We start from the raw sequence: 27,218 nt of genomic DNA, 5'->3' as shown, positions 1-27,218 counted from the left end.
TGCAGTAAAACTGTATAGTAGCCTACTTTTTCCACCACTGATAAGTAGGGAATATAGACTGGCCTTGTGTTTCAGAGTCATTCCTCACTGGGCAGCAGCAGCCACACGATCAATGGCCTGCATTGATTGCGAGGGTGATGATGATGAACAAACAGTGTGTTAGTTAGTTTACTTTAACTCATCACCTTATCATAGGAAACCTGTTTACACCACTCTGTGTGTCAGTCTGAACATCATGCCAAAGATAATCTTATCACACAGTTAAAGTTAAAGTGCTCCATAATGCTTCCCTTTTAGAACAAGCCCACAGAATTCACTTCTAGAATTCACACACACTCATTTTTGGGTCAGCTTGCCAGCCGGTGGTCTGGCGTCCAGCGGGCGTTGTTTTAGTGCTGGTGTAAAGTAATAAGTACATTTACTCAACTTAAGTAGGCTACTGTGCTGGAGTATTTCTAATTTTCAGTAGGCCTTCTTTTACTTCTATTCCACTACATCTCAGAGACAAATATTGTATTTTTACTCCACTACAATTATTTGAAAACTTTAGTTACTTTGTAGACTTTGATAATTATTATTATCAAAATAGGCCTACATTTTGATATTTTTTGATGCTTTTGCACTTTTACTCAAGTAGGCTACATTTTTAATTCCGGACTTTCACCTGTAACAGAGTATTTTCTACATTGCACTATTGATACTTTTACTTAAGTAAAGTTTGAGTACTTTTTCCACCACTGGTGTTGACTTTTAGTGCCGATTGGCCCATACAGTGTTTCAGCACCTCGGGACATCCAATGGACAGCGAGGTGAGGGATGCTGCTGATGGCTCAGAGCCATTATAAATGTGGAAGCTTCACACAGACACTGTTCAGTTACTGACTGGATGTCAGCTGAACACCAGCTTCACCTGCAACTGCAACATCTCAACAAGGGCTTTTTGAGCTGTCTGTGCATGGGACTATAAGGAAAAGGTATGGATATCAAGCAATTTGTATTTAGTTTTCTATTTTGTGTAGGCCTGTATTGTACAATGGTGTGCATTATTTTCTTTTTCCCCCTTTTTGTTTTACAAACAAAAAGGGGGATTTTAACAGATAATGGATTAATCATTAATTAATATTGTATTAATAGAACATTATATTTGTTGTGTCCAAAACCTTCCTAAACTTGGTCCAATAGCCTAAAAAATAAATTGGGATTTATGTATCTCAAAGTGAAGTTTTCTTCTGTATGTCCTGCTTGTGTGTTTGGGGTGGGGGACAGAGCAGGGCTATATGGAGAGACAGGTTGAGAGGCATTCTGCATGAGAGACGAAGAGTGGGAGACAGAGAGATGGAGAGGGACAGAGAGGGGACACGATCTGTGTGCCTGTTGCCTTTTTGTTAATTGTCCATCTCTGGCAGTTCTTTCATGTTTTGGATGCAGTAATTACAGAGAAACCTCACGGCTCGATGGGCCTGTTTAGACAGGGATTGTGTGTGTGTGGGGGGGGGGTGTCTTCCCGTAAGGAGCCAATGACACAGCCGTTGAGTCAAGTTTGGACAAATGTGCCTCTTCCACAAAATAGGCCATACAGCTTGTCTTAGTTCTTTCTTGCCCATAGTCTGTGACAGCTTGTCTCAGTTATTCAAGTGATGCTTCCCCCCCTTATCTGAACTTCTACTGGACTCTGTCATTCGTTAGGTTGCTTGTAATGTTGGTGACAGTTGGGTGACCAAGGAATTGGCACATACTGTCTGTCTTCTCCTGTGTTAAGATTTCACTGCCATTTGTTACAATGTAATTAGGAACATATTTTTTGCATCTTTGCCTTGCTCTTGCATCTTGTTTGATGAGAGAAACAGAGAAACAGGTGAAACTAATAAGACAAGTAAAGCAAACATTTGTGACCAGATGTCATAGTAATATCCTCTGTGTGAGGGCAGGAGTAATGTCCCTCCGCCATGGGGACTGGGGTTCAATTCCTCCATGATTGATGCCTCTGCCTTGGCCTGGTGCGCCAAAGAACACAAGCTGTGTTCACAGGTTAAAAGCCGGTACGGGATTGTGTCCTTTGTTGCTGCATTAGTGACTCGTACAGGTTGGTTAGGATGCCTGCTCAGCGTGGAGCGGAACAGCGTTAAGGTGACATGTTCCTCTGCACTTGTTACACTCTCCCAGTGAAACTCCTCAATGCCAGGTGAAGAGAAGCAGCTGGAGACTCCATGTGTGTCGGAGGAGACATGTGGTTGTATACTCCCGCCATAAGACCAAACAGTAGTTGGCACAGTGACAGGGAGGGACCGTACACACATGCACAAAGTGGGGAGAGAAAAACATAGAAAATAAATCCTCTGTGTTAACTTAACTCTGAGGGTCAATTCTTTACACTCTTTTTTCTTGTCATGTTTTTGTTCTCATTTAATTGTGAGTTTATAACATTTGACCCTTTTGGGGCATTTCTTTACACACTCAGGCTTACACTGAAGGTCTTGTTGTGCACTTAATCCTTGTCAGTGCTGTACCTTGTGTTGTGTTAGTGACCAAAGTTCAGGGCCTTTATCTTGTGATCTTATAGTGCTGGAAGCAGCTTCTGCCCAGCCCTGCATGACTTCAGCAATAGGGCGAGAGTAAAACCTCCCCTTTCCCCTGTCTCTGCTTTTCTCTCCACAGATCGGTGACTAACGGTCCTTTCATCCCGAGCCTCTGTCAGGGAGGGTACGAAACTCCTCCATCTTCCCCTCCTCTGCCTACCTGTTCTCTGTGGCTTGTCTCTCCCCCCTGGGTCTCTTCTTGTTCCTCTGTTCTTAAGTTTCTATCCCGGGAACCATGGCTCCGACCCTGTCTACGGCGTTCGGCAGGCGCTGGTGGATGGCGGTGACCGCCATCATCGAGAACCTGCTCTTCTCCGCTGTGCTCCTGGGATGGGGTTCGCTCCTCATCATGCTCAAGTCCGAGGGTTACTACTCCTACATGTGCAACGCGGAGGGTGAGTCAGAACCTCTAGCTAAAATGTACTGTCTGTCTGCTCTCTGGGTGTTTGTCGTGTTCTGTGACAGTGGTTCTCAACCTGGGGGCCGGGAGGGGGGGCCCACGTGATTTTATTTGGGGGGGGGGGGGGTCCTCAGATGACAGTAAAGTGACAATTTAAGGACTTTTAATACCTAATGCCTAAAAACAAGAAAAAAGAGGGGGGGAAATGTATGAAATTAAATGAAAAAAGTCCATTACTGCATCAATAGTAATCAACAAACTGTACTAAGAAAATGTTCAATTAATATAAGAAACACGAGGCATTGTGAGCTTGTAGATCAGCTATTTTCACAATATTTATCTGTGGAACTGAGTCAAACTGAACTCCTACATTCCAAGTGCTTGTCAGTCCTCAGTTCAAATATGATTATTTGGGGGGGTCGCGGCCTGACAAGGTTGAGAACCACACTGTTCTATGACAGACTGAGCCCTTCAAAGAATTGAAAGTACATGCAAGAGTCAGCTCTAGGTCCATGAATTCCAAGCAGATAGTCACGATAAGATAAGAGAGAAGAAGAAAGAGAATCGACACACTATTAGGGAAAACAAGGAATGTTGAAAAACACAGGCCTATGTGATGTAAGAGAAGAATTCAGGCCATAAAGAGCACCTCAGTACCCAACTCGCCGGGTTCCAATGTCACAGGATGTAACTGGGTGTCTGTTTGCTATTTAACAGAAAAAAACATTAAGAGGGAGAAGCTGTGTGTGTGTGTGTGTGTGTGTGTGTGTGTGTGTGTGTGTGTGTGTGTGTGTGTGTGTGTGTGTGTGTGTGTGTGTGTGTGTGTGTGTGTGTGTGCCTGCTCCTGTGTGTGTGTGGCAGGTTATTACGTAACGTGTCTTCATCGAAACTTGAACAGTGCTATCAGCGCTGTCTTCCAGACATGTAGAGAATGCATTGTCTGGATGAACCCATTTAGTGCTGTGAATGGAACTTAAAACCACTGCCATTTGGGGGGGGGGGGGGCCTGAGGGAATATAAAAGAGAAGAGGAGAGGGGGGTGGCTAGAGTTCGTTAAATTGGATACAATATATCACAGAAAACTATCACTGGGGGTTTTATATGAAACTGAAAAAGGTGCTTTATATCTCTTCTTTTTTTTTTACAGTATGGCCTTTCAAAAGGTTCTGTATGGTACATGTGATTCTTTAATCCATGTGGTTCCCTGATTTGACATATAACCTTTTTGGTGGCTATATACCAGTGGTCCCAACCAAGTATTTATGCCCTTTAAAAAAAAACATTCTTCAACAAACAAAATCATATTTCTTCAGAAATAACAAAGTCCATCAATTAGAATAGCAGATCTACAAGCTCATTTTATTAATTGGGTTTTTGTAAATTTGGGTCTCAGGGAGCTGAAAAGGTTTGGGAACCACTGCTAAGTACAGTACTTAAAGAGACAGCAACTTTATAAAGGTGCCTTATCAAGAACAATAAAATAATAATTTACATAATTATTGCAAATAATGATTTGCAACAATTATGTAAATGCTCTCAGAGTCAAGTCAACAACAACACTAGTTCCTATGACACAGCAGACAGCATCGATTCAAAGCAATAACACAAACAACAGCAGACTAGGGAACTGATTGTCTGATTGATTTGCAAATATTTGACTGGAGTTGTCTGGCAGTCTGTCGTCACCAATTTGTAGTCAGCCTGCAGTTCTGTTGTTCCCAAAAGTAAAGGCCAATCCACACCGCCAGCACCGCACAGCACAGCGACGTGACGCGAGTGAAGTGCCGCCCATAGCACCAACTAGAAGCACCACGTGGCAGCACAGTGCTGGGAGAACACCAATTGAGAACACACACAAATAATGAACAGTGATATATTGGAACGCCGGGCAGGACGTCAGCGCACGCTGGCACGTGTCTGACGCCGCTGGTTAGGTACAATAATGGGGGCGGCTGTTTTGACACACGCCGTTCGCGGGCAGTGTACAGTATAATGGCCTTAAGCTGGGAGTGTTTTCGTTATGTACAATACAAAGGAATGCCAGTTGATGTATAGTGGTGTTTAAGGCATGTGCCTTTGGTACATACACAGGTCATGTGCCCCTCCTGTCCAAAAGCCGTGTCTCCTGTACCTCCCACATACACACACTTACCTACCCCTGAACTATCTCCCTATCCACTTTCCTACTGGCTATCGCAATAACAAAAAAAAACAACAACAATACAAAGGAGAGTGTACTGCCCACTCTCCTTTTACAAAAACTACAATGGCGTGATTGATACGGACAATGGCTCCAGTCAGGACATGTTTTTGGAGAAAGATAAGCAGACAGAGAGGCCACGGAAAAGAGACGTGAGAAAGGGGCAGCGAGGCCCGATGTGCCAGCCTCACATTGTCGTGACCTCAGGTGACAACAGAGGAGGAGGAGGAGGAGCAGCCAGCCCTCCTGTCTTGGTCGTAGCGTGCACGGCAGAGCGCACACACGTTGCACCTTGACACCTGGAGTCATGTTGTTCAGTCTCCGTCATTGCCGGCTTATCTTCACGTTGGTTTGCACAACTGATTTATCTGACTGACGATTTGCAAATGCATGTTTTTCTACCGCTACAGGTGATAATATTTTATTGTCACCTGCGTTGCATAACACCCCCCCACCCTACTTCATTGATTTCCTTAACCGCCAACAACTACAAAACACATGGCATCACAAGTGGCATTGATTGCAGCCAAGCTTTTAAAAACAAAACAACACCATATGTTCCATAGACTACTTTTTAAATGTTGCAGCACTTCGGTATTTGTGTATTTTTTGCAGTGGTAAGAGTCTCTTCTATTGAGAACATTGAATAAAAGTGAGGAATTTCAACCTGGCATTCGTATTTAGGACCTGTCAATACAGTATAGTCAATATTAATACAAAAAAAACATGATGTCACGTTGTGAACTTGTAGGCTATTTTTGCTACTTACAAAGAGTACAGGGCTTAAATGAGTAGTTCACCCAAAAGATGACTTATTTTCTATCAATTACACACCCAATGAAGCCTTGAATTCATGGAGATCTTTTTGTTTTTGTCGCATTCTTAAGCCAATAATTTGATGACTGGCAGGGTCTCCGGTAAGAGACTCAAAGAGTCCTACTGAGTCTCCTATTGACCGATGACCTGGTCATCAAATTATTGGCTTAGGAATGCGACAAAAACAAAAAAAATCTCCATGAATTCAAGGCTTAATGGGGTGTGTCATTGATCGAAAATAAGTCATTTTTTGGGTGAACTACTCCTTTAAGTGGCTTAGGAGGCCATGCTGCCACTGAACCTCAAAGATGGCGGGTTTTTATAGATGTTGTCGTTCATTTCATGATATCATGGGGACCCAGAATCCCAGCACTTTGGCTCTGTGTGGACTGCTGAGTAGCAGACTCAAAAACCCACATGTCGAGTCATAGGTAACTTCCTGGATCGTATGCCAAGTCAGCATAAATCTGTTCTGATGACATCACAAATAGAGAACAGAGAGAAGAGAAGCTCCCACTCAGCTGCTCTCCAGCATGTGACATGTGACACGTGACATGTGGTTGAAGCAAAGGCAGATCAGCAGAGAGTTCTTTTTTCCATTGTTGGAAATATGGAGGGGGGTCAATGTCTACTTCTGCTGGTAAAGATAAATGACAAAGAGGAAGAGAAAGAGAGTGAGGCAAGAGACGTCAGCAAGTCATCACTTTGAAAGTAGAAGTACCTCCAAGTCTTTTAGCCTATGAAGTATCAAGTTATTCTCAAATATGACATTGTAAGTCCACAAGCCAAAGTCAAGTCAAGACCGACAGTTGACCCAATTTCAGAGTCATAGGTTAAAGGAACAAGTGACTCTGCTGGCTAGAAATGTCCCACTGAGTTGTACCAACCATCATAGACTGAATGGATGAACAGTGAACAAGGAAAGACTGTTTCATTTATTATGATGGAACAAACTTCAGGACTCTTTGAAACTGGTTCGGTTGGGCTCCATAGAGACATTTAGGGTGCTTCTTGAGCAGTGGTGGAAAGAGTACTCAAATGTTTTACTTAAGTAAAAGTATCAATACTGCAATGTTGAAATACTCTGTTACAAGTAAAAATGGGCTTTCCTGAATTAATAAAGGAAAAAGAAAAGAAAAGAGTAGGAAGTTGAATAATTCCATGTAATATCACCACGGTGTGTGTCAGTTGTACCCACTAGGCACTAGATAAACCACATACCGGTACTCTAGGAAACACACTATCACAGTATCATAAACCACTAATAAAGTTTAAGGTGATAATGAATACGCCTAAAGGAATTTGAGTGCTTTCCGTGGACTTTGGACTACACTGGTTTTCTTTTCTCTGAGAATTCTTTCTGCCTTCTCCATTATGTGTTTTTTTGCAGCGCTAAGCTGTCAGACACATGCAAAACGATCATATACTGTAGCTGCCAAATGGTGCGGTTTACTGATACCACTGGTATTTAGCTTTGAGCCATGTTTTTATTTTTTCATAGGGGTTTTATAGGGGAGGCATGAGGTGTTGACACCCACACGTAATTTCTCTGAACAAGTGCTCCTGTGGCTCTGGGCCATTCAGGGAAACTCAGTAGCTTGTCCGATTCCATCTGCTTGCTGTACACAACACCGGGCTAAACTAATACTGTGGTTCCCATCCACTCATCCTCTTTGAATCTGTGCCGGAGTGTGAACTGGTTTCTGAGGAAGCTTTTAACGCTTTGTTATTAAGCACGTCATGACATTTCGCACGGGGGCTACTGTATCGCACACACTTGACTCCAGTCAGCTAGTGAGCACTTGGACAAAGAAATAGAGACATGCTGCCATGGGGGTGTAAGGGGAAACCAATGAAATGCTCGGCCACAAAGCAGGGAACTGTGGAGCAAACTGAGGAGGGAGCCCTCACCCCCTTGTTCCCTGAACACCTGCTGGGTTTAACAACTTACAGTACAGTAGCGCGCAGCTGTTCTGCAAACGAAGCCTTTAAAGTTACTGCAAACAATTCCTACAGGTGTACTTATAACCCTGTCTTTATAAAAGCAGCGTTGGAACAGAATGTTATTACACCCTCTGAAGCATTATTAAGCATAATATTACACTGCAGGAAGTAGTATATTGCTATCATAACCTAGAGGAAAAGGCAATTAACAAAGGATGGCAAACAAGACAGACCAGTATAACACTTCAACGTGTAGGTCTTTCTATGATAGAAACTAAGAAAACAGTGAGTACAGTTCCTGACCTGCACTATCTGAGTTCAGTTATCTTTGCCCTGTGCTTACTGTTTTTACGATGTACTGTATTACGCCAAGGCAGCAGTTTGTCTTTGTCTTTATCCACTTTGTGTTCTTTTTGTTGCGTACAAGGTCAAGGCTGTGGCTCTTTTTTTTTTGCTTTGTCAGTGCCAGTAGTGACAATGTGAGAGTTGAGCACGTGTGAGAGAACTCAAAATAGAATGTGTGTGTCTTCACTGTCTACACACATATGTGTGTGTGTGTGTGTGTGTGTGTGTGTGCGTGCGTGCGTGCGTGCGTGCGTGCGTGCGTGCGTGCGTGCGTGCGTGCGTGCGTGCGTGCGTGCGTGCGTGCGTGCGTGCGTGCGTGTGTGTGTGCGTGCGCAGTGTACTGAACACATGACGACCAGCTTATGATGTAGCAGGACCCTGTGAATAAGTAGAGCTGTCAGCCGTTAGCTTAGATTTATGTTCCGGTCGCACGGCGGTGCTGCTCGCCGAATATAAGGTAGCAGACCTACGTACAAGCTCACAACGTGTCACGACCTTGGCACGTTGTGAGCTTGTAGGTCTGCTATTTGCGACGTGCGACAAGTATGAATTGGGTGCGCGCACACACCCACACACTGAGCTCACACAATATGGCCATCCTGTCCTAATGTCCTATGCACAGTGGTGGAAAAATTACTCACATTTTTCACTTAAGTAAAAGTATCAACACTGCAATGTAGAAATACTACAAGTACAAAAGTATTGGTATCAAAATGCACTTAAAGTACCATAAGTAGAAAGTACTCATCATGCAGAATGTCCCATTTCAAAAGTATCAGCTTTTTAAAAAATGTTAAATGGCCGAAATGTATATAGGGCTGAAGTGGTTAATGTATATTTTGTAATAATGATCAAAATCTACAAAGTAACTGGTAACTAAAGTTTTCAAATAATTGTAGTGGAGTAAAAGTACAATATTTGGCTCTGAGATGTAGTGGTGTAGAAGTAAAAGTAAAAATACCTCAAAATTGTACTTATGTACAGTACTTGAGCAAATGTACTTTACACCACTGCACGTGCATCACCATGATGTAAATCACGTCTCTTTATCAGGTAGGCTAATGAGGTTCATGACTTCTGAGGAGAACAGTCAGCGTGCCATCAGACCCTGCTCAGTTATAGCACCCTGACAAAAGATTTCACACTTCACAATCAGAGGCAGAATCAAGAAACACTTGAGTGCCAAGTATTATACTAGAGGTTCTCACACCTACGTAGCACCGCCGATCCGACCGATAGTCTATGCCCATATATGGAGCTTCTGTTGGCACGCTGATCCTGTTGCTGTCTAGATGTACCCTTGGCTTCTACTGACTCACTGACTGCAATAAGAACCATATATCTTAACTGATCTATTTTAGCTTAACTTAATTTACCTTAAACTTATCGTCATTCACCTTAAACTTATCTTAACCCATTAAGACCTGGAACGCATCTGTGTCACTTTAGATTTCTTTGGCTATTCAAAAATAGCAGATCTACTACGAGTTTGTAGATCTGCTATTTTTGAAAAAAAAATGATTTTTTTTTAAAATATTTTTTTCAAAAAACTTTTAGGATTTCGATTTTTTTAAAGAATCGCCACAGGTCTTTAATCCAACCTTAAACCGTCCCTCTTGCTTCTCTTCTCTCAGCTAACAGCTCCTCCTCCTACAACCAGTCCCTGCCCATGGTGACCCCTCCGGCTGACGACCGCGACGGCGACTACAGTGACTACTTTGAGCCCCAAGGAGGCTCAGTAGTGGTGGGCCTCGGGGACGGCGTGGAGATGCGGCCCCTGGTCCCCATGGACGGGCACACGAGGATGAACGGCTGGCTGATCTGCAAGGAGCAGGACGAGATTCTGAACCTGGCCTTCACCGTGGGCTCCTTCCTCCTGTCCGCCATCACGCTGCCCCTCGGTATCGTCATGGACAAATACGGACCTCGCAACCTGCGACTGCTGGGCAGGTAAAAGCATAGCGATCAAATGACCTTTCAAAACATAGCTAGGACTGTCACGATTACTCTTTTAAGTTGACGATTAATTGTCACTCAAATAATTGCGATTAAGGATTAAATTGTGTGTTTGTCATTGAACATTGGAACATATGAAGCCTTTATGCTTCGTAAATCAAAAAATGCACATGGGGCAGATATGACAAATAACCGAAATATACAAATTAATAATTTATGTAATTGTATGTAAAAATAGCAGAAATAGCTGATCTACAAGCTTACAACGCGCCACTAAGTCACGAAGTCACGAAGTGACGCATTGTAAGCTTGTAGATCTGCTATTTCTGCTTTTTTAATATTTGAAAATGTGTGATTTATTTTTCAACATTATGTATACAACGATTATGACGATTATGCAAAAATAATTGTGATTATCTCCAATAATTGCGATTAGACGATTATGTAATAATAGTGACAGGCCTAAACATAACGATTCTTAACTGTACTCGGACCACTTCTTTCCGTCTACACCAAATCCTTTCACCAAAAATAGCCGATCTACTAGCTCAAGACGCGTCCCAATGCGACACGTTTTGACCTAGTTGATCTGCTATTTTTGGGCGAATGTTACCCCAAGCATAGGCATGTTGAGGTTCAAGTGGTTAAAAGATGCTGTTAAATGTTTGTCTTGGTTTCTTAAAGATTTGTATAGGAGGCATAAAAAAAGAAAATATGTTTTTTTGGACGATATGAGTGTGACATGATGTTATCTCTCTCTTTAGCGCCTGCTTTGGTTTCTCCTGTCTGCTCATAGCGTATGGAGCCTACAAGCCTAATGGTAAGTGGAGTCGGTCTATCTATGTATTATACATTACATTTTACATTACAGTCATTTAGCAGACGATTTTATCCAAAGCGACTTACAATAAGTGCATTCAACATAGGTAGGGAACGAAACTACTAATCACCAGAAGTCCTAAGTGCATTTTCTGCTAAAACAAGCAACTAAGAGTATACCTAGCGCTAAGGTAAAAGTGCAATATATCAGCTACTTACTTTCTTAAACAGATGAGACAAATAGCAAAATCAAATGAGCAAGAGCTAAAACAAATACGTTTATCGACTAAACAAGATTATGGATTACATGTTGCTATATTTGTGAGGTGTTCAATATATTTGATATGGATGTTTATAAATATACAGAGATTTTTATAAATATAATTTCGGCCTCACTTTCTGATCACTTAAAGTATATTTTCTCTGATTTAGAAACATCCAAAATATATATTATTATGTACTGTATCGTATATCTTTCTGTGAATTGTTTTTTAGTATTTTATTTGTTTGTTTGTTTGTTTAGCTGTAAGCATATTATTATGCATTATATTATGGTAAAACAGGTTAATCCATGATTTAAACATTTCCAAGAAGATATCATAAAACCTTAAATCCAGGCATAAAGTGTTGTCAGTGTTGTCAACTACAGGTCGAAAATGTTCACCCTGCAGCACCCCAAAGAAATGACATCATACTGTGTTGTTGGAGATTGTGAGATCAACTGTACCCTGAGAATTGGCCAGCCTATCACAGACAAATACAAACCCCACACTTCCTCAACCCCACTTTGGTTGATTGTCTTTGGTGTGTTGTGGCTGACAGCTAGGACTGTCACGATTACAAAGTTGACGATTAATTGTCACTGAAATAATTGCGATCAACGATTTAATTGTGTGTTTGTCATTGAACATTGGAACATATGAATACATGTTTTATTTCTGTTTGCCTTTTAAGCCTTCGTAATCAAAAACTGCACAGGGCAGATATGACAAAACTTAAATATACAAAGACATTATTGACATATCATCATCATTTTATACATGTAAAAATAGCAGAAATAGCTGATCTACAAGCTTACAACGCGTTACAAGCTGCTATTTCTGCTTTTTTATATTTGCAAATGTGTGAACATTTTTCAACATGGAAACGCTTATGACGATTATGCAAAAATAATGACAGGCCATACTGACAGCATGTGTTTCATTACTTCCTGTAACCACTTAACCATACAGTAATACCAGCGATTCCGAACCTGTGTTCCAATGATACAAACTAAAACACAATCAATTGATTGATCATTAACATAAACAATGCTCTGAAAATGCGGGTGGTCCACACATATGACCACTCATCTGATGAGTGGTCAGATGTTTTTGGCTGAATGTTCACCCCAGAATAGGGATGCTAGGATTCATGGCATTCATTTAATTTATTTGTAATCTGATTGTATCTGTTTAATTCACAGAACTTTCTGTGCTCATATTCATCGCTCTGACTTTCAATGGCTTTGGGGGCATGTGCATGACTTTTACCTCCCTCACGGTAAGTGTGCGCGTGCGTGCGTTTCAAATAGTGAAAGTAGACGATCTACAAGCTCACAGCGCGCAGCGTTGGCACTGCGATGCATTGTGAGCTTGTACATCAGCTATTTTCACTATCATTCATATTTTTTTGAAAGATTTCTGGAAAATCTTAGATGTTTTTCTAAATGTCTACATTTCAACACAGCAATGCATTGATATTAAAACGTAAATGTACATCGTAGTTTGTAGTTTTGAATACTTTTTTTTAAAAGAATGTACTTTTGAATACTTAAGTAATATACTTTAAAAGCAAGTAAGCTCTAGTACTTTGACCCAAGTACAAATTTGACTGAGCAACTTTCACCTGTAGTAGAGTAGTATTTGACTAGGAGTATTCTCTACTTTGACTCAGTACTGGGGTTGAGGTCTTTGTCCACCACTGCTGTTATTGCTGTGGTGTTGTTGTTTTGTTTTTGACTGGCTGCCCTGTAGTGTACTCTGTCCTCCTGACAACAAGACACATCCTGACTTTGGACAGAAGGAGTGTGGGGAGGGACGGAGGGAGGGAGTGATGGTGTGGTTCATTATCACTCTTCCAATAAGAAATCCATCCTCTCTCCCTGTCGTTGTTTGATAGGAACAACATGAAAGCTTATCCCTTCTTTATTTGTCTCTCTCTCTCTCACTGTTTCACACACGCACGCACGCACACACACACACACACACACACGCGCACGCGAGCGCACGCATTACGTAAACTCACTCAGGAACAGGGAAGCAACAGGAGAACACATTGGGATCAAATTCTTGATTCAGAGCTGCCTCTGGTGTACAAACTGGAACCCTGTCAAGGACCCCAGGGGTTCCCGGAACGTCAAGAACCGTTGAAATAGTGCGTCAATACAGAATTGAACATAATGTAAAATGAACCTAAACAAGCATTAAAATAAATAAATAAAAAAGAAACAGAGGGGCTTGGTAGGATTCACACAAGTTCACAGGGTCAACGTCCTCATTTATTTCTTCCCTCCTTCACATTCCTCGATTCCCCCCTCTTCGTTCTCTTTTCTATCAGTGGTTCAGTCTGCAGTGACCCACACCACAATCCTGGGTCGTACCATGGTGACGCCGTTCACAAGAGAGGGGTGCAGTGCCAGTAAATCTCCCAATAAACTGCTCACTTTGCCGCATCGCTTTGGGGCTGTGAGATTCATCCCTTATGTCCTTCTGTTACTGTTTCACCTAAATCTCCCTCTACTAAGTTCATGCTTTGTTTGGACAGTATTAGTGGCGGCCCCCCTCTGTCAGTGATAGAGAAAAAAAACATGAATTAGGGGACTGTTTGTGTACAACGGTCTCCGGAGAGTTTTCCTGCATGGGTGTTGAAACAGTTTTGTGCGTCTCTGTTACCTATTAAACACCCTTCCCTCGTTCTTCCCTGTTGAGCTGATGTACTCCTCAAATGTCAGGTCAAGACCAACTTTATGTGTTATAGGACATCTCACGCTTCAGGAAACCCAGTGTCTGGTCTGATTAGGGAGAGAGAGAGGGAGCGAGAGAGAGGGGGGAGAGAGGAGGGGTGAGAAGGAATGGGGGGGAGAGAAAGAGAGAGAGAGAGACAGAGTTGTGCAAGAGAGTGAGAGAGAGAATTGGGACAGAGCGACTGAGAATGGGGGAAAGAGAGAGAGAGAGAATTGGGGACAGAGAGAAAGAGAGAATGGGGCGAGAGAGAACGGGGAGAGAGGGGGAGAGAGAGAGAGAGAGAGAGAGAGAGATGGTCACTGTCTAACACAAAAAATATAAAAAAAAATGCAAATGAATGAATACAGTTATAATGAAAGAATACATGAATAAATGGTGAGAGGTGGGAGTTGAGTAATATATATTTTTTCCATGTTAGGATGTGTTCAGCACCTCGGTAGCAGGTTAATCATCTACATTCATTAATCTATCTGGGGCCCACTATCATTAGTCCGTCATGCCCAGCTGACTGCAGTGTTGTTGGCTAACTAGACAGTGGCCCTCAGGGGCCATTTTATAGGGCTCAGAGCTCGGGCCAGTGTGGTCAGGTCACCTTCCCGCTCCAAAATAACTAGATAGATAGTCTAGTTTGAAGTGTATCAGAAAGACTTTATAAGTGTGTTGTAAGGAAACTTACAACACACTTTTGGCACTTAAATAGAGAAAAGTACATTAGCAACACTACATTAGCCACATTACTTACTTTCTTTCAAATGAGACTCCTCTCTCACAGTCTGTGTTATCCCCCCCCTCTCTCTGTCTCTCATAGTTATGTAATTGAGTGTTGGTCCTTGTTGTTGATCAACCGCTTGAAGACAGAGGAGTTTGTGAATGCCTTCGTAATTGCCCCCCCCCCCCCCCCACACACACACACACACAGTGTCTGTTTTCCCTCTCTTCCCGTCCCGACAGTTTCTCTTCCATTCTCTTCAAACACATGGGAATAACAGCCTCTGAAAAGAGGGGGAAAACATCAGACTTATCTTACCTAGATTGTTGACACGTCTCTCTCGGCTTTCACACTCTCACCTACAGCGTGCGTGCGTGCGTGCGTCTCTTTGTCCATGTGTATGTTCCTGTGTCTCTGTCTTAGTGTGTGTGTGTGTGTGTGTGTGTGTGTGGGGGGGGGTTCTCTGGTCATCTTTCAGCAGTGCAGGCGTGCTACTAATTACTTGCTGCACTGTGGGGACCCTAGTGTCACAGGGTACCATAGCCCCCTTGTCTGTCACATAACCACAGCCAAGTTCCAACAAGGTTAGGTCTCTCCAGCCAAATATAGCACACAATGTTCTTCTCTCTGGACAATCATACATGCTAAAAAAAACAACAACATTGTCCTACTACTGAAGACTTGTAGTGAACTAGACAGACTCCAAATGAAGGAAATTAAGGAAACGTTTTCATGTCAAGGACCCCAAAATTGACACATATTTGGCCAAGGATCCCCATTTGAAAAGATTTTGTGCCAGGGACCCCCGTAAGAGAAGATTATTTCAAAAATGTTTCACAATTTTTCACATAATAGCAGATCTACAACTTGTCGCATCATGACACCTTCTGAGCTTGTACCGTAGATCGGATATATCTGAAAAGCTGAAGTATAACATAGAGCTTAAGTGTTCGTCATTTAGCTGGGGACCCCCTTGAATCCCCTCAAGGACCCTTGAAGGCCAATGCATGCTCATTCCGAGGTGATATAATAACAAACTTCTGATGTGCAGTCTCAGAACCTTTTCTCAGAACTCGTGCACGGGTCCCCAGACTTTCCGACTTTCAGCCTGTCCGAACCACGACCTCGGAAGGAGCATGTATTGGCCTTGAGGGTCCCCAGACAAGTCAGGGTTGTTGTTGATATAACATAAAAGAAAAATCTGTTGTTTCACAGTTTTCCCTTGTTTCTCTTTCTCCTCTATAGCTGGCAAACATGTTTGGGGACCTGCGCTCCACCTTCATTGCCCTGATGATTGGGTCCTATGCATCCTCAGCTGTCACATTCCCTGGTCTTAAGGTAACAAACGGCCCATAGTTATCACAAAATAAATGGCATTTCCTTTTGAACTGTTACAAAGTGTTAAGTTTATACAATTATTGCAAGCCCTATCGAGATTAAGCCCGAATTATACGTGGCGTGCCACTGCCTGCATGCGCCGAAAATAGTGCATCGCATCGTGAGCTTGTAGATCTTGTAAAATTGCAATATCTAGTGGCTGAATGTTGTCTATTGCTCCTTTAATAAATGAAAATATGTTGTGCCCCCAGAATATAAACTAGAAGATTTGCCTCTTATGAAGACACTCCAGCTCATTTCCTTGTGTGTTGTCTTGTTCTTTCATCCTTTCATCTACAGTACATGAAAATGTGCACTATTTCATTCATTGACTTTTCTTTTCTAGTCAGCCACGTTGAGTTTCCCTTCATATGAAATATACAATATATAATCCAACTTTGACATGAATGTACATGTAGTTGACTGGACCTGATCTTTTGTGCGTAGGTGATCTATGACCTTGGTATACCCTTCATCACCATCATGGTGGCTTGGGCGGCGTGTTGCGGGCTCGTCTTCTTCAACTGCTTCTTCAACTGGCCCCTGGAGCCTTTCCCAGGACCAGAGGACATGTGTTACACGTTAGTATCTCTTTTATCAACTTGCAGTCTGTAGGGAGGCTGGCACAAAGACAGCGTCCCCACAGGGGGGTCAAAACAGGCCGAGCATGCATCTTAACAAACACAATTATTTACATTCAAAGTCCCACAAGTGAACATGTGGTGTAGTATAGCAAGAACTGTACAAACTAGCCTATATCTGCAACGAAGGTCATATTGAAAATGAAACGAGCAGGCTTGTTTCATTTTATGTTCCTTGTACCTCATATTGTTTTTTTCTTTGATTGAGAATTCTTGTGCAAGATGTGCAATGATGCATGCAGTGTAATGGCAGGTGAAACTACAGGTCAAAGTCAGACTGCTGATAAATAATGTAACAGAGGTCAGCTAAACTCATTCCTCTGGTAGAAACGCTACCCTCACTAATCTGACTGCATAGCTTGGACTGGTACTGTAATCCATTGGTTCTCAAAGTGGGGTCCAGGGACCCCCAGGGGTCCTTGGGGGGGGGGGGGGGGGTCCCCAGCAAAATGTGTTAATATAGCATCACAATAATTGTAACCACTTTAACTTTTTATACTTTGGCTATTTTTGAAAAATCTTGAAAATTTGAGCAAACCTTTGAATACGTATTTTTTTAAAGTGAACATTTGTAACTCAAATCTTTGCTTCTGGGAGTCCCTTTGAACAGGACATTTGAGATGGGGGTCCGAGGCTAAATACATATAATTTTGGGGGTGCTTGAAATGCAAAAGTTTGAGAACCACTGCTGTAACCGTCGCACTGCAAACAGCCTCCTCCCAGTACAGGTGCACATAAGAGGGTGGAGTGCAATTTAATTTCCTGTTTCCCTTCTATGATCCAATTACAGTCTAACTAAAATACGGAAATCAAAACACTAAACTGTTATGGCAAATATACAGTACTGAAATGACAAAGACGCTCAACATATCTACGAATAGTTATGACCAGACAGGTTCAAGTCAATCCAAAGATTTTCAACATACAGAAAGGGGTAAACAGATAAGAAGGATCAATTGATCAAATGAACCTCGTGCAATGGTGGACAAAGTACTCAACCCCAGTACTTGAGTCAAAGTATAGATACTCCTGGTCAAATATTACTCAACTCCTCAAATTTGTTGTACTTCAGAAGTACATGTATACGAAATTACAAATTACAATGTACAATTTCTTTTTAATATTTATTTATAAAAATAAAAATTCTGGAAGATTTTCCGACATGTTGTTGCAATGTTTGTACTTTGTAGATCTGCTTAAAGGGGAAGACCACTCATTTTCAACATTGAACTATGTCTTTAATACACCTTAGAACTGTTGTGTGGAAATAAGAAAAAAGTCCCCCCCCCCCTCTATGTTGCCTAGAAAAGGATAATTGATTGAGGTCATGTGATCAGTGACATGGGTCAGGGTGGCAGGGTGTACTTTTGGCTCCGCCCCCTCAGCCCCCCCCCCCCCCATAGTTCAAAGTTGAAAATGAGTGGTCTTCCCCTTTAAGTGGTTAATTCAAAATGTACATTTTCCCTGCCTAGAAATGGAGTGAAAGTCTAAAGTATCCACAAATACAACTACTTGAGTACAAGTACACATACTTGAGACATCGAATTTTTATTAAATACAGTACTCAAGTAAATGTTTTTTTGCTACTGTCAACCACTGGCTCTGATGAGCTGCTCTCCACCAAAGCAAGCTCAGTCTCGCTCCTGATTGCTGTGTGCTGTACAACAGCACAGCTGTCTGGTAGGCCACAGAACTACAGGACCACAGCCCTTGTTAGAATGGGTTCAAAATATACTGTACAAGAATGGCTTGAAATACATTTAGACAATCTTCCTTTTCTATTTTCTTTTTTTTGGTGTTCTGTGTTGAGATGGAAACATAAGGGAACATAGGAGAATACAGAAGACATGGGTGAGGTGGGACTTGAAAAGGAACTTAAGGAAGTAAAGAACACATGCTAGAAAATGCTTCCATTGCAATAGGCTCTATGCACAGCAGCCATATTGGAAAGAAATTGGGCCTCTTCCTTACTTCCTTCACAGGTTTTACCAATGATACTAATGAAGGGGGCGTGGCCGAGTCCAACATTGTCTTGTAGGTGCAAACAACACAGGTGTCTAGTATAGGGACCTATGAACCTAAGTATCGCAGTATAGGGACCTGCAACATGACGACGGACATCCAAATACAGTTTTTTGATGCTTGTAGATCGCCTATTTTCAAAAGATTTGTATACATTTGAAAACTTGTGAAATGGGACATTCTACATCATGAGTACTTTTACTTTTGTACTTGAAGTATATTTTGATGCCAATGCTTTTGTACTTTTACTCATGTAAATTCTTAACTCCGGACTTTTACGTGTAACAGAGTATTTCTAAATTGCAGTATTGCTACTTTTACTTAAGTAAGACAAGTGAGTACTTTTTCCACCACTGCCTTTGACACACTCTGTTCTCGTTCTCCTTTCCTCCCCGCCTCTCTCCCACATCCTTCACCTGTTCACCACAGTATCAAGGTCAAGTTCAGCTGGATGGGCTTCGACCACAAGATCACAGGGAAGCAGTTCTACAGTCAGGTGACCACCGTGGGCCGCCGTCTCAGCGTGGGTCACAGCCTGAAGCAGAACGAACCGGCCAAGACAGAAGGCAATAAGCTCTGCCTCTCTACCATGGACCTGGAGGTGGAGTGCAAGCCCAAAGAAGAATGTAAGGATAATGCAGACAATCGTATAAATAATATATAGACAATGAAAACAATGAAACATTCTTACCAATAATGAGCTTCCACTTAGTCTGGACACCAAATAAGAAAGACATCTTGTGGGTGTCTCTCTCCCTGATCCACTATCGTTAGCTAACATTATGTTAACTGCAACAAACAAACAAACAAACCCATTCCATAGGGTTCACTAGAAATAAACCATTCTGTGTGTGTGTGTGTGTGTGTGTGTGTGTGTGTGTGTGTGTGTGTGTGTGTGTGTGTGTGTGTGTGTGTGTGTGTGTGTGTGTGTGTGTGTGTGTGTGTGTGTGTGTGTCTATGCAGCTCAGTCCTTCATGCAGACCATCACCACACCTATCTTCATCCTCAGCCTGGTCACCATGTCCATCACACAGCTACGTCTCATCTTCTACATGGGAGCCATGAATAACATCCTGGAGTCCCTCAGTGGTGGAGACCTCAACACAGGTGTGTGTGTGTGTGTGTGTGTGTGTGTGTGTGTGTGTGTGTGTGTGTGTGTGTGTGTGTGTGTGTGTGTGTGTGTGTGTGTGTGTGTGTGTGTGTGTGTGTGTGTGTGTGTGTGTGTGTGTGTGTGTGTGTGTGTGTGTGTGTGTGTGTGCTTATGTCCAGGTTAGGGTTGACAAAAATACTTTGTTATGTCAAAATGGTCTGGATGTAAAACAGTCTGATTAATCCCATAGATGTACTTAATGTCTTGTAAATTAATACAGCAGTTAGCGGTGCATTTAAGGGTAGCACATTTCCTGCGACACATTCTGTTTAATGGCATTTTGAACTACTTTGGTACTATATGCAAGAATACAGTGGGCTACTTTATTAAGAAGCAGTCATTATCATTCATGGTGTCAGACCAACTAGACTCACTGGGTTATACTTTCATTTGCAGTGGAGAGAATGGAGCTGGGTAAGACTACAGTAGATTACATTTAGCATTAACACCAGTGTCCACTTGGAGCTGGGTAAGACTACAGTAGATTACATTTAGCATTAACACCAGTGTCCACTTTAAACCTGTGGTTTTCAACCAGGTTTCCTCTGGACCTCCTTTTAGCATCTTCCATTACGTAACGATCAAGCAGTGGTTCTCAAACTCTTTAGTTTCAAGGACTCCCAGTTTGGTACAGTATGCATTAAGGCCGCAGACCCCCATCACTTTGAGAGTGTACAAATGGAACCCAATGGACCCGTAAGGGACTCGTAATGGTCCATTTGGTTCCTTTAGTACACTCTTGGAGTTACAGACTTGTAAGGGTCCATTTGGTTCCTAACTACTGTATCAATCATTTAGCTGGGGATTCCCTGGAAGCGTGATATTTTTATACAGCTAGATTCTGGAAAGTCCTGGAAAAGACACGCTGTGATTGGCCAGTAGTCACTTTGAGGGGCAGTTGGTGCAAACACTCACCCCAAAACATGATTTACGATTCTGTGCTTATCGGTACATAACTCGGATGGTAATGAGTTGGCTAAAGCAGACTTGGCAACGTTCGACGCGGCGACTCGCTCGCTTTGGCTTGCTCGGCCGTGCCTCTCATGGCTCAAGTTCGCTTGAGACGACGCGGTCCAAAACTATACTTTATCGGCCAAAACAAATTGTCTGCGGTTGTTGGAAAAAGAGTGCCGGCAGTGGGATACAATCACGGCGGGTTGGGGTCGGCAATTCAATGTTTAACGAGCACGCCACTGGGACAGGTGCAGATTGAGGGTTTTGGGCTGTATTAGAATACAGCCCCTCTGGGGGGCGGAGACGTTGTCACATTCTAACTTGTTTTCTCGTTTTTGCATTCAGCCAATCGCAAGGCAGGCAGGGCGGGGTTTGGTAGAATCTAGTTACCATTAAATAATACGCTCCCTGGAACCCCCTCAAGGACCCCTGGGACTTGGACCGCACGTGAACCACTGATAACACAATTTTCCTCCATGGAACATGACCCCACTTTGGGGTCACGGCCCACTGGTTGAGAAACATTGTTTCAGAGTTAGCATTTAACCATAGCATTTGTGATTACAGATATGACGTTCAGTAGAGTAACTCTAGCCAAGTTCACCATCACCGTCTAACACAGTATTAGAAACACTAAAACTTTCATTTAGACATTAACTGTACATAGTTTCACCTCATCGCAACCCTTGCTGTTGTTTATTGTCCTGTTAATGGCCTGTCCTTGAGCTCTAAATGAAACCTCCTGAAAGGAGGATTTGTTGTGCAGTAGTATTTATTTTACTTTATTTATTTATTCTTGATATTTTGGGGGGCGTCTGCCTTTATTTCGATAGTGGAGACTGACAGGAAACCCGGAGAGAGTCGGGGAGTGACACGCATTAATGGTCTGCCACTCTGCCGGGCTCTGGGCTCTCTGTCAGAAAAAAACTAAATCCTATCACACAACGATTTGGCGGACCCCCTATTGTAGCTCTGGGGACCCCCTAGGGGTCCCAGACTCCCTGTTGAAGACCCCTGCACTACAGTACACCGTGTCCCTCTCAGCGGTCAATCACCAATACAGCAAACATACAAAAGGGAGCGGATTGGATTCACCACTCACCTTTATTACAAAAACGTCCCCATCCCACATGCACCTGCTATCTCCCTGACCCCTCTGTTTCTGTACCCCCAGTCACCAGTCAATCATTTTCTCTCCATCTCTCCAAGTCACTGCATTCACTCTTTCCCTTCATCCTGTTCTGTCTCTGTCTCTCCGTCTCTCTCTCTTCCAGTGAGTCTCTACTCCTCCATCTTCGGCATAATGCAGCTGCTGTGCTTGATGACCACCCCAGTGATCGGAACGATCATGGACTGGAAACTAAAGGAATGCGATGACGGAGAAGAGAAGGAGCCCTCCAGCAAGTGAGTCACTTTCTGCATGATGTCTAAGTCCTAAGAAAAAATAAACGGTGCATTTCTCTAGCGCCTTTATCCAAAACCCTTTACAATGTACATTATAATCACCCATTCACCCACACATGAAAGCACGAAAGAAGGTTTTAAGATGTAGAGAAAGTCATAAAGTCCATATGATTCTTATTATTTTGTATTTATTAAATGGCAGTCAAGTTCATTCTAAATCTTTCTTTCCTGAATTTTCCCCTGGCTCTTCCCACAATCCAGGGGTGAGCCCAAGAAGAAACGCAGAGACAAAAAGATCCAGAAGGTGACCAATGCCTTGCGAGCGTTTTTCCTCACTAACGTCCTATTGGTAGGATTTGGAGTCACCTGTCTTGTGCCCAACCTTCCTCTGCAGGTGAGTGGTCCACTTTAGTTGGAATTGGGAGTGGGGAAACAGCTTGCCTGCTAGCAATAATACCCGTTGCTGTTTTCCATTTCAGTTCTAGTGTATGTAAATGTTCATCAATGTCCTTATTGAGTAACACAATGTAACCACAGCTGATGGCCTCCAGATACTGTAGACTTTCAAGGCTATTAAATGGCTGAGTGAGTGACAAAATGACCAAACTAATCTATTTGGGTTATTTTTCATTCATTTGCTTCATATTTGTTTTCTCAGATTGTGTCCTTCCTCATGCACACTGTGGTGAGAGGATTTGTCCACTCTGCTACCGGAGGCCTCTACGCTGCTGTGTAAGACACACACACACACACACACACACACACACACACACACACACACACACACACACATTGATAAATGTTGTTATGAGATCAGATCCAGTAGACAAATAAAATAATCCTCCTATATGCAGCAATAAAGTTGGCTCACACATTAATTAGGGCACCCATTGTAGCAACCGTTGGCAACTATCATTGTTTGTTGCTTAAGTATAGAGCTTAGTGGTTGGCTGTTGTATATTGCTGTTTTTTATCTATGAAAAAAGCCATTTTAAACCCGTGTGTGGGTTTATTCCTCACACCGTAACTGCCATAAGAAGAAATAAATAATACAAGCACCCACTGACACACACGCACGCAGCCTTCTTCCGATATGCTTAGGCACCAGGAAAGTTTACTGCAGTTGATTTTAGTTACATTTACTGTTTGCATAGTTCTTACACAAAGGTATAGGAAAATGTCAGCAGAGTGAGGTCGGGACATTGGCCGGTGTTGGCCTTTCACACTTGTAGGAAACAGCTGGAGAATATCAGTTTCAGATACGTTCACACATAACAGTAAATAGTCTGTTTTATAGGCGAGGGGCGATGGTAGACGCACATATTAGCTACTCCCACGTAACAGCGAGAGGGAGATGCAAGGAGCAAATGTGATGTTTTTTATTCATTTCCTTCCATAAAACATGACAGATGTGAAAATGAAATATGTAATATTCTTTGGAATTGAAATGACAGGTACAAGCAGTGACATGTTGGTCTACATGACAACAGCTCAGCATGTTATCAGCAGTGCTGACAAAGTGCCGACTTGGAGTCTGCTACAGTATCTATAGAATGTTGGTGAGGAGAAAATAAGTTTGTGTTTCATGATGAGTCAGATGCATAACAGGAAGTTGGATGTTCCATCACGCTGAACAAAATGTTTATCGTGACCCAAATGTTTAGTGGAATAACGGACGTATGCTGAGAGAGCCGGATGACTGAGTAGTTTTATTCGTTTTTGTTGTATATTTAGATAGTATGTAGAGAGACAAACCATGCGCAAAGACATGCAAGTCAAGAACAGGAGTTGGATTCGAACTCAGGTCCTCGCAGCTCACAAGGAGCACATGGTCTTTGCACTAACTGGCTGAGCCACCAGGCACCCCAGAATGACTGAGTTTAATAGCAAACTAGCTAATAATTAATAACTTTTTCTACAGGTATCCCGCAGATCAGTTTGGTAGTCTAACGGGCATGCAGTCCCTGGTCAGCGCTCTCTTTGCTCTGCTGCAACAGCCCTGTTTTATGGCCATGATGGGACCCCTGGAGGGAGACCCACTATGGGTAAGAATACACACATACTGTACTGTACACATACACAGATAGAGTAGCATTTACTAAAAGAGTACAGTGTCTGAACAATTTTATAAAAAGTGGGAACATTGAAATGGAGACACACACGCACGCACGCACGCACGCACGCGCGCGCGCACGCACACACACACACACACACACACACACACACACACACACACACACACACACACACACACACACACACACACACACACACACACACACACACACACACACACACACACACACACACACACACACACACACACACACACACACACACACACACACTGAAGTCCTTGTCATGTCTGTCTGCCTATCAGTCCCTCCTGGTACACACAACACCACTGACCACTTTCTTAACACGCTGGCGACTGAAACAATATGAATTGGAAAATACCAGAAGGTTTGTGACTGAGGGGCTCGATGGTCCCCCCCGTCCGCCAATTTCCAATGGGTATACTAAAAAACTTCAATTTTCCCACCAGGTGAATGTTGGACTTCTGGGAGTCAGTATGCTGGGCTTCCTTCTTCCTCTCTACCTGATCTTCTACAGACGCATGCTCCACAGAGAACAACACGAGAAGGAAAACAACGCCAAGATCTACATGAAAATCAATGCCTCTGAATTACCTGAGGCCTTTGTCTAGACCAGGTGAAAGAAAGATGGACACGGAGAAAGAAAGATAGATTTTATACTGAGAAGCATCTGTACTCCCCACACGCACACATGCACACTCGCACACGCACACACGCACACGCACACACGCACACACACTATATTTAGTTTTTACCTTCATATTACAGTAGGCATCACACACACAGCTATCTCTTCTCCAAAAGACTCACCAAGGACCAGATGCTACAGTTGTCGCTGAGCCAGCTAAGGAGAGAAATTATAATTGTGGAGGGTAAAACAAACTAAAAAACTATTTAAAAAGAGAGAGAGAGAGAGAGAGTGTGAGAGAGGAAGGAAAGACTGTGAAAGGGAAGAGGTTTGTCCCCTCTGTGTTGCCCCCCGAAAATCCTTCTCCTCACCTCTTTTTATCTCGGGATTAATAAAAAACCCTCCTCAAGTACCATCAACACTTCCAGGAAGAGAGCGGAGAAGAAAACAGCACTCTGTAGACTCTCCCTCACCAGCTCATCACTTCATCACCATTCACCATGTCTTGTTTTCTCTTCCTGTGTTGAAAACTATTTTAACCCATTATATGGTGCTACAGTACCTAACTATTCATCAGCTGTTTGTTTTTTCAAAAGATGATGGTATAGTTCATCTTGGGTCTTTGCAACCAGTGGTTCGGGACCCAAAGGTTAGTCCTGACATGTTCTGATAGGGTTGCAGAACATAAGCCAATATTATTGTGGAATATTGTGTCATATGTATTGGAGTCAAATCCTATTAGAGGACATCTGGCCTAGATGGAATTGCCGAGGGTTTCTGTGATAGGTTGAGTATAATTATTACATGTGGTTTTAAGTACGGTGAATAAGAGTGTTGTCTTTCATCAATGAGTGAACTTTACATTGCAGTAGGAAAATACTGTATCACAAAGTCAAGCATTGTAGTGTCTCTTTCCTAGTGGCTTTTACTGTCCTCTACTGGAGGGAGGCAATAACACATGGCAACAAACAAAGAGAAAGTACACCGTTTTTACAGTATTTCTTTTTCCAAGAATCTTCTTCTCTTGACTAATATTTATTTTCTTTCTTTTGCCTTATCTTTTTTTACTCTACGTAAGTTAACCAGACGTGCCTTATGAGTATGATGTCATACGGGAGTGAAGACCTGTTCAACAATTACCAAGTGCTGCCAGCACATTTCTACAAAGATGCCCGCCTATTTCTCTGTAGTGAGAGGCAGTGGCATTTTGAGGTTTTTTATTATATATTATTGTTAAACATTATAGCCCTCTAAATATTGTGATGGATATAGTTTTAACACAAAAAAGTTATTCACATCCATCTACCTACAGTGCCTACTGACACTGTAAAATGCAGCACTTTAACTCCTCTTCACCCTTTAAACTTAATGGTATTATGTTAGGCTTTATTGAGCTTTATTGAGGGAAATTTGCCCTCTGTATTTGAACCATCCTAACTATTAGGAGCAGGGGGCAGCCACTTAACACACAGAAAAATCCTCAGTGTTCATTTATCCATTACCTCTGAGAGATGGTTAAGTCCATTTGGTTACATTTTTACACTCTCAGGTTTAAATGAACACTCAGGGTTTTACAGTGCAGCACACCCAGGGAAAAGCTCTAACTCTAAGACCGTTGCCTTGCTCAAGGGCTCTGGCAGGAGTATGTCCCGCATGCGTTTTGGTGTGGGAGGAAACCAGAGCACATGGAGGAAACCCACATGCAAACTCCCACACAGAAAGCGACCCATTCAGAATCTGAATCAGCTTTATTTGTCACATCACAGGTTTACATGTGTAAAGAAGTGGGTGAAATTATATCTTTCTGTGTGCGCTCCATTTTGTATCATCATATTTTTCAGGTTCGAATTGCAAAATTGCATTCTGGACCAAGCTGTCACATGCACTAACTCTTCCCTTCAGTTGAGTTCAGCACTTGGGTCACATGGCTTGTCTTTGAACACAACCCCATTTTAATGTTGATACCCCCCCTCCCCCCACGTTGCGACACCTCTTTATTTATTTCATTTTACATTAATTCTGCTATCATGAACTAAACAATACGTTTAAATATTCCTTTCGCTGGCAAATACGTGTTGGATGGTTTGTGCTGTTCATATTAGTGATCCTTTTATTTCAGGTAGGAGAAAATGTTTTTGTTCTAGAGGCATTACTGTTTGAATATGGATGAATTCAC

General features: G+C 42.5%; 1 protein-coding gene across 1 annotated transcript; it reads left to right on the top strand.

Annotated features, from left to right (window-relative positions):
• Positions 1-777: 777 nt before the first annotated feature.
• On the top strand, positions 778-27,218 carry slc43a2b (solute carrier family 43 member 2b). The gene is made up of 14 exons (XM_084073824.1): positions 778-974; positions 2,656-2,971; positions 9,916-10,231; positions 11,002-11,057; positions 12,522-12,598; positions 16,016-16,108; positions 16,595-16,728; positions 19,240-19,436; positions 19,774-19,917; positions 22,189-22,318; positions 22,580-22,712; positions 22,977-23,050; positions 24,240-24,363; positions 24,864-27,218. The coding sequence occupies exons 2-14, from the start codon at positions 2,812-2,814 to the stop codon at positions 25,023-25,025; spliced, it is 1,800 nt and encodes a 599-aa protein (XP_083929950.1). The 5' UTR covers positions 778-974; positions 2,656-2,811; the 3' UTR covers positions 25,026-27,218.

Source organism: Gymnoscopelus microlampas, assembly GCF_963454915.1.
Source record: "Gymnoscopelus microlampas genome assembly, chromosome: 12".
NCBI classification, from domain to species: Eukaryota; Metazoa; Chordata; class Actinopteri; order Myctophiformes; family Myctophidae; genus Gymnoscopelus; species Gymnoscopelus microlampas.
The sequence above is the reverse complement of the archived record's forward strand: the minus strand, read 5'-3'. Positions and strand labels throughout refer to the sequence as shown.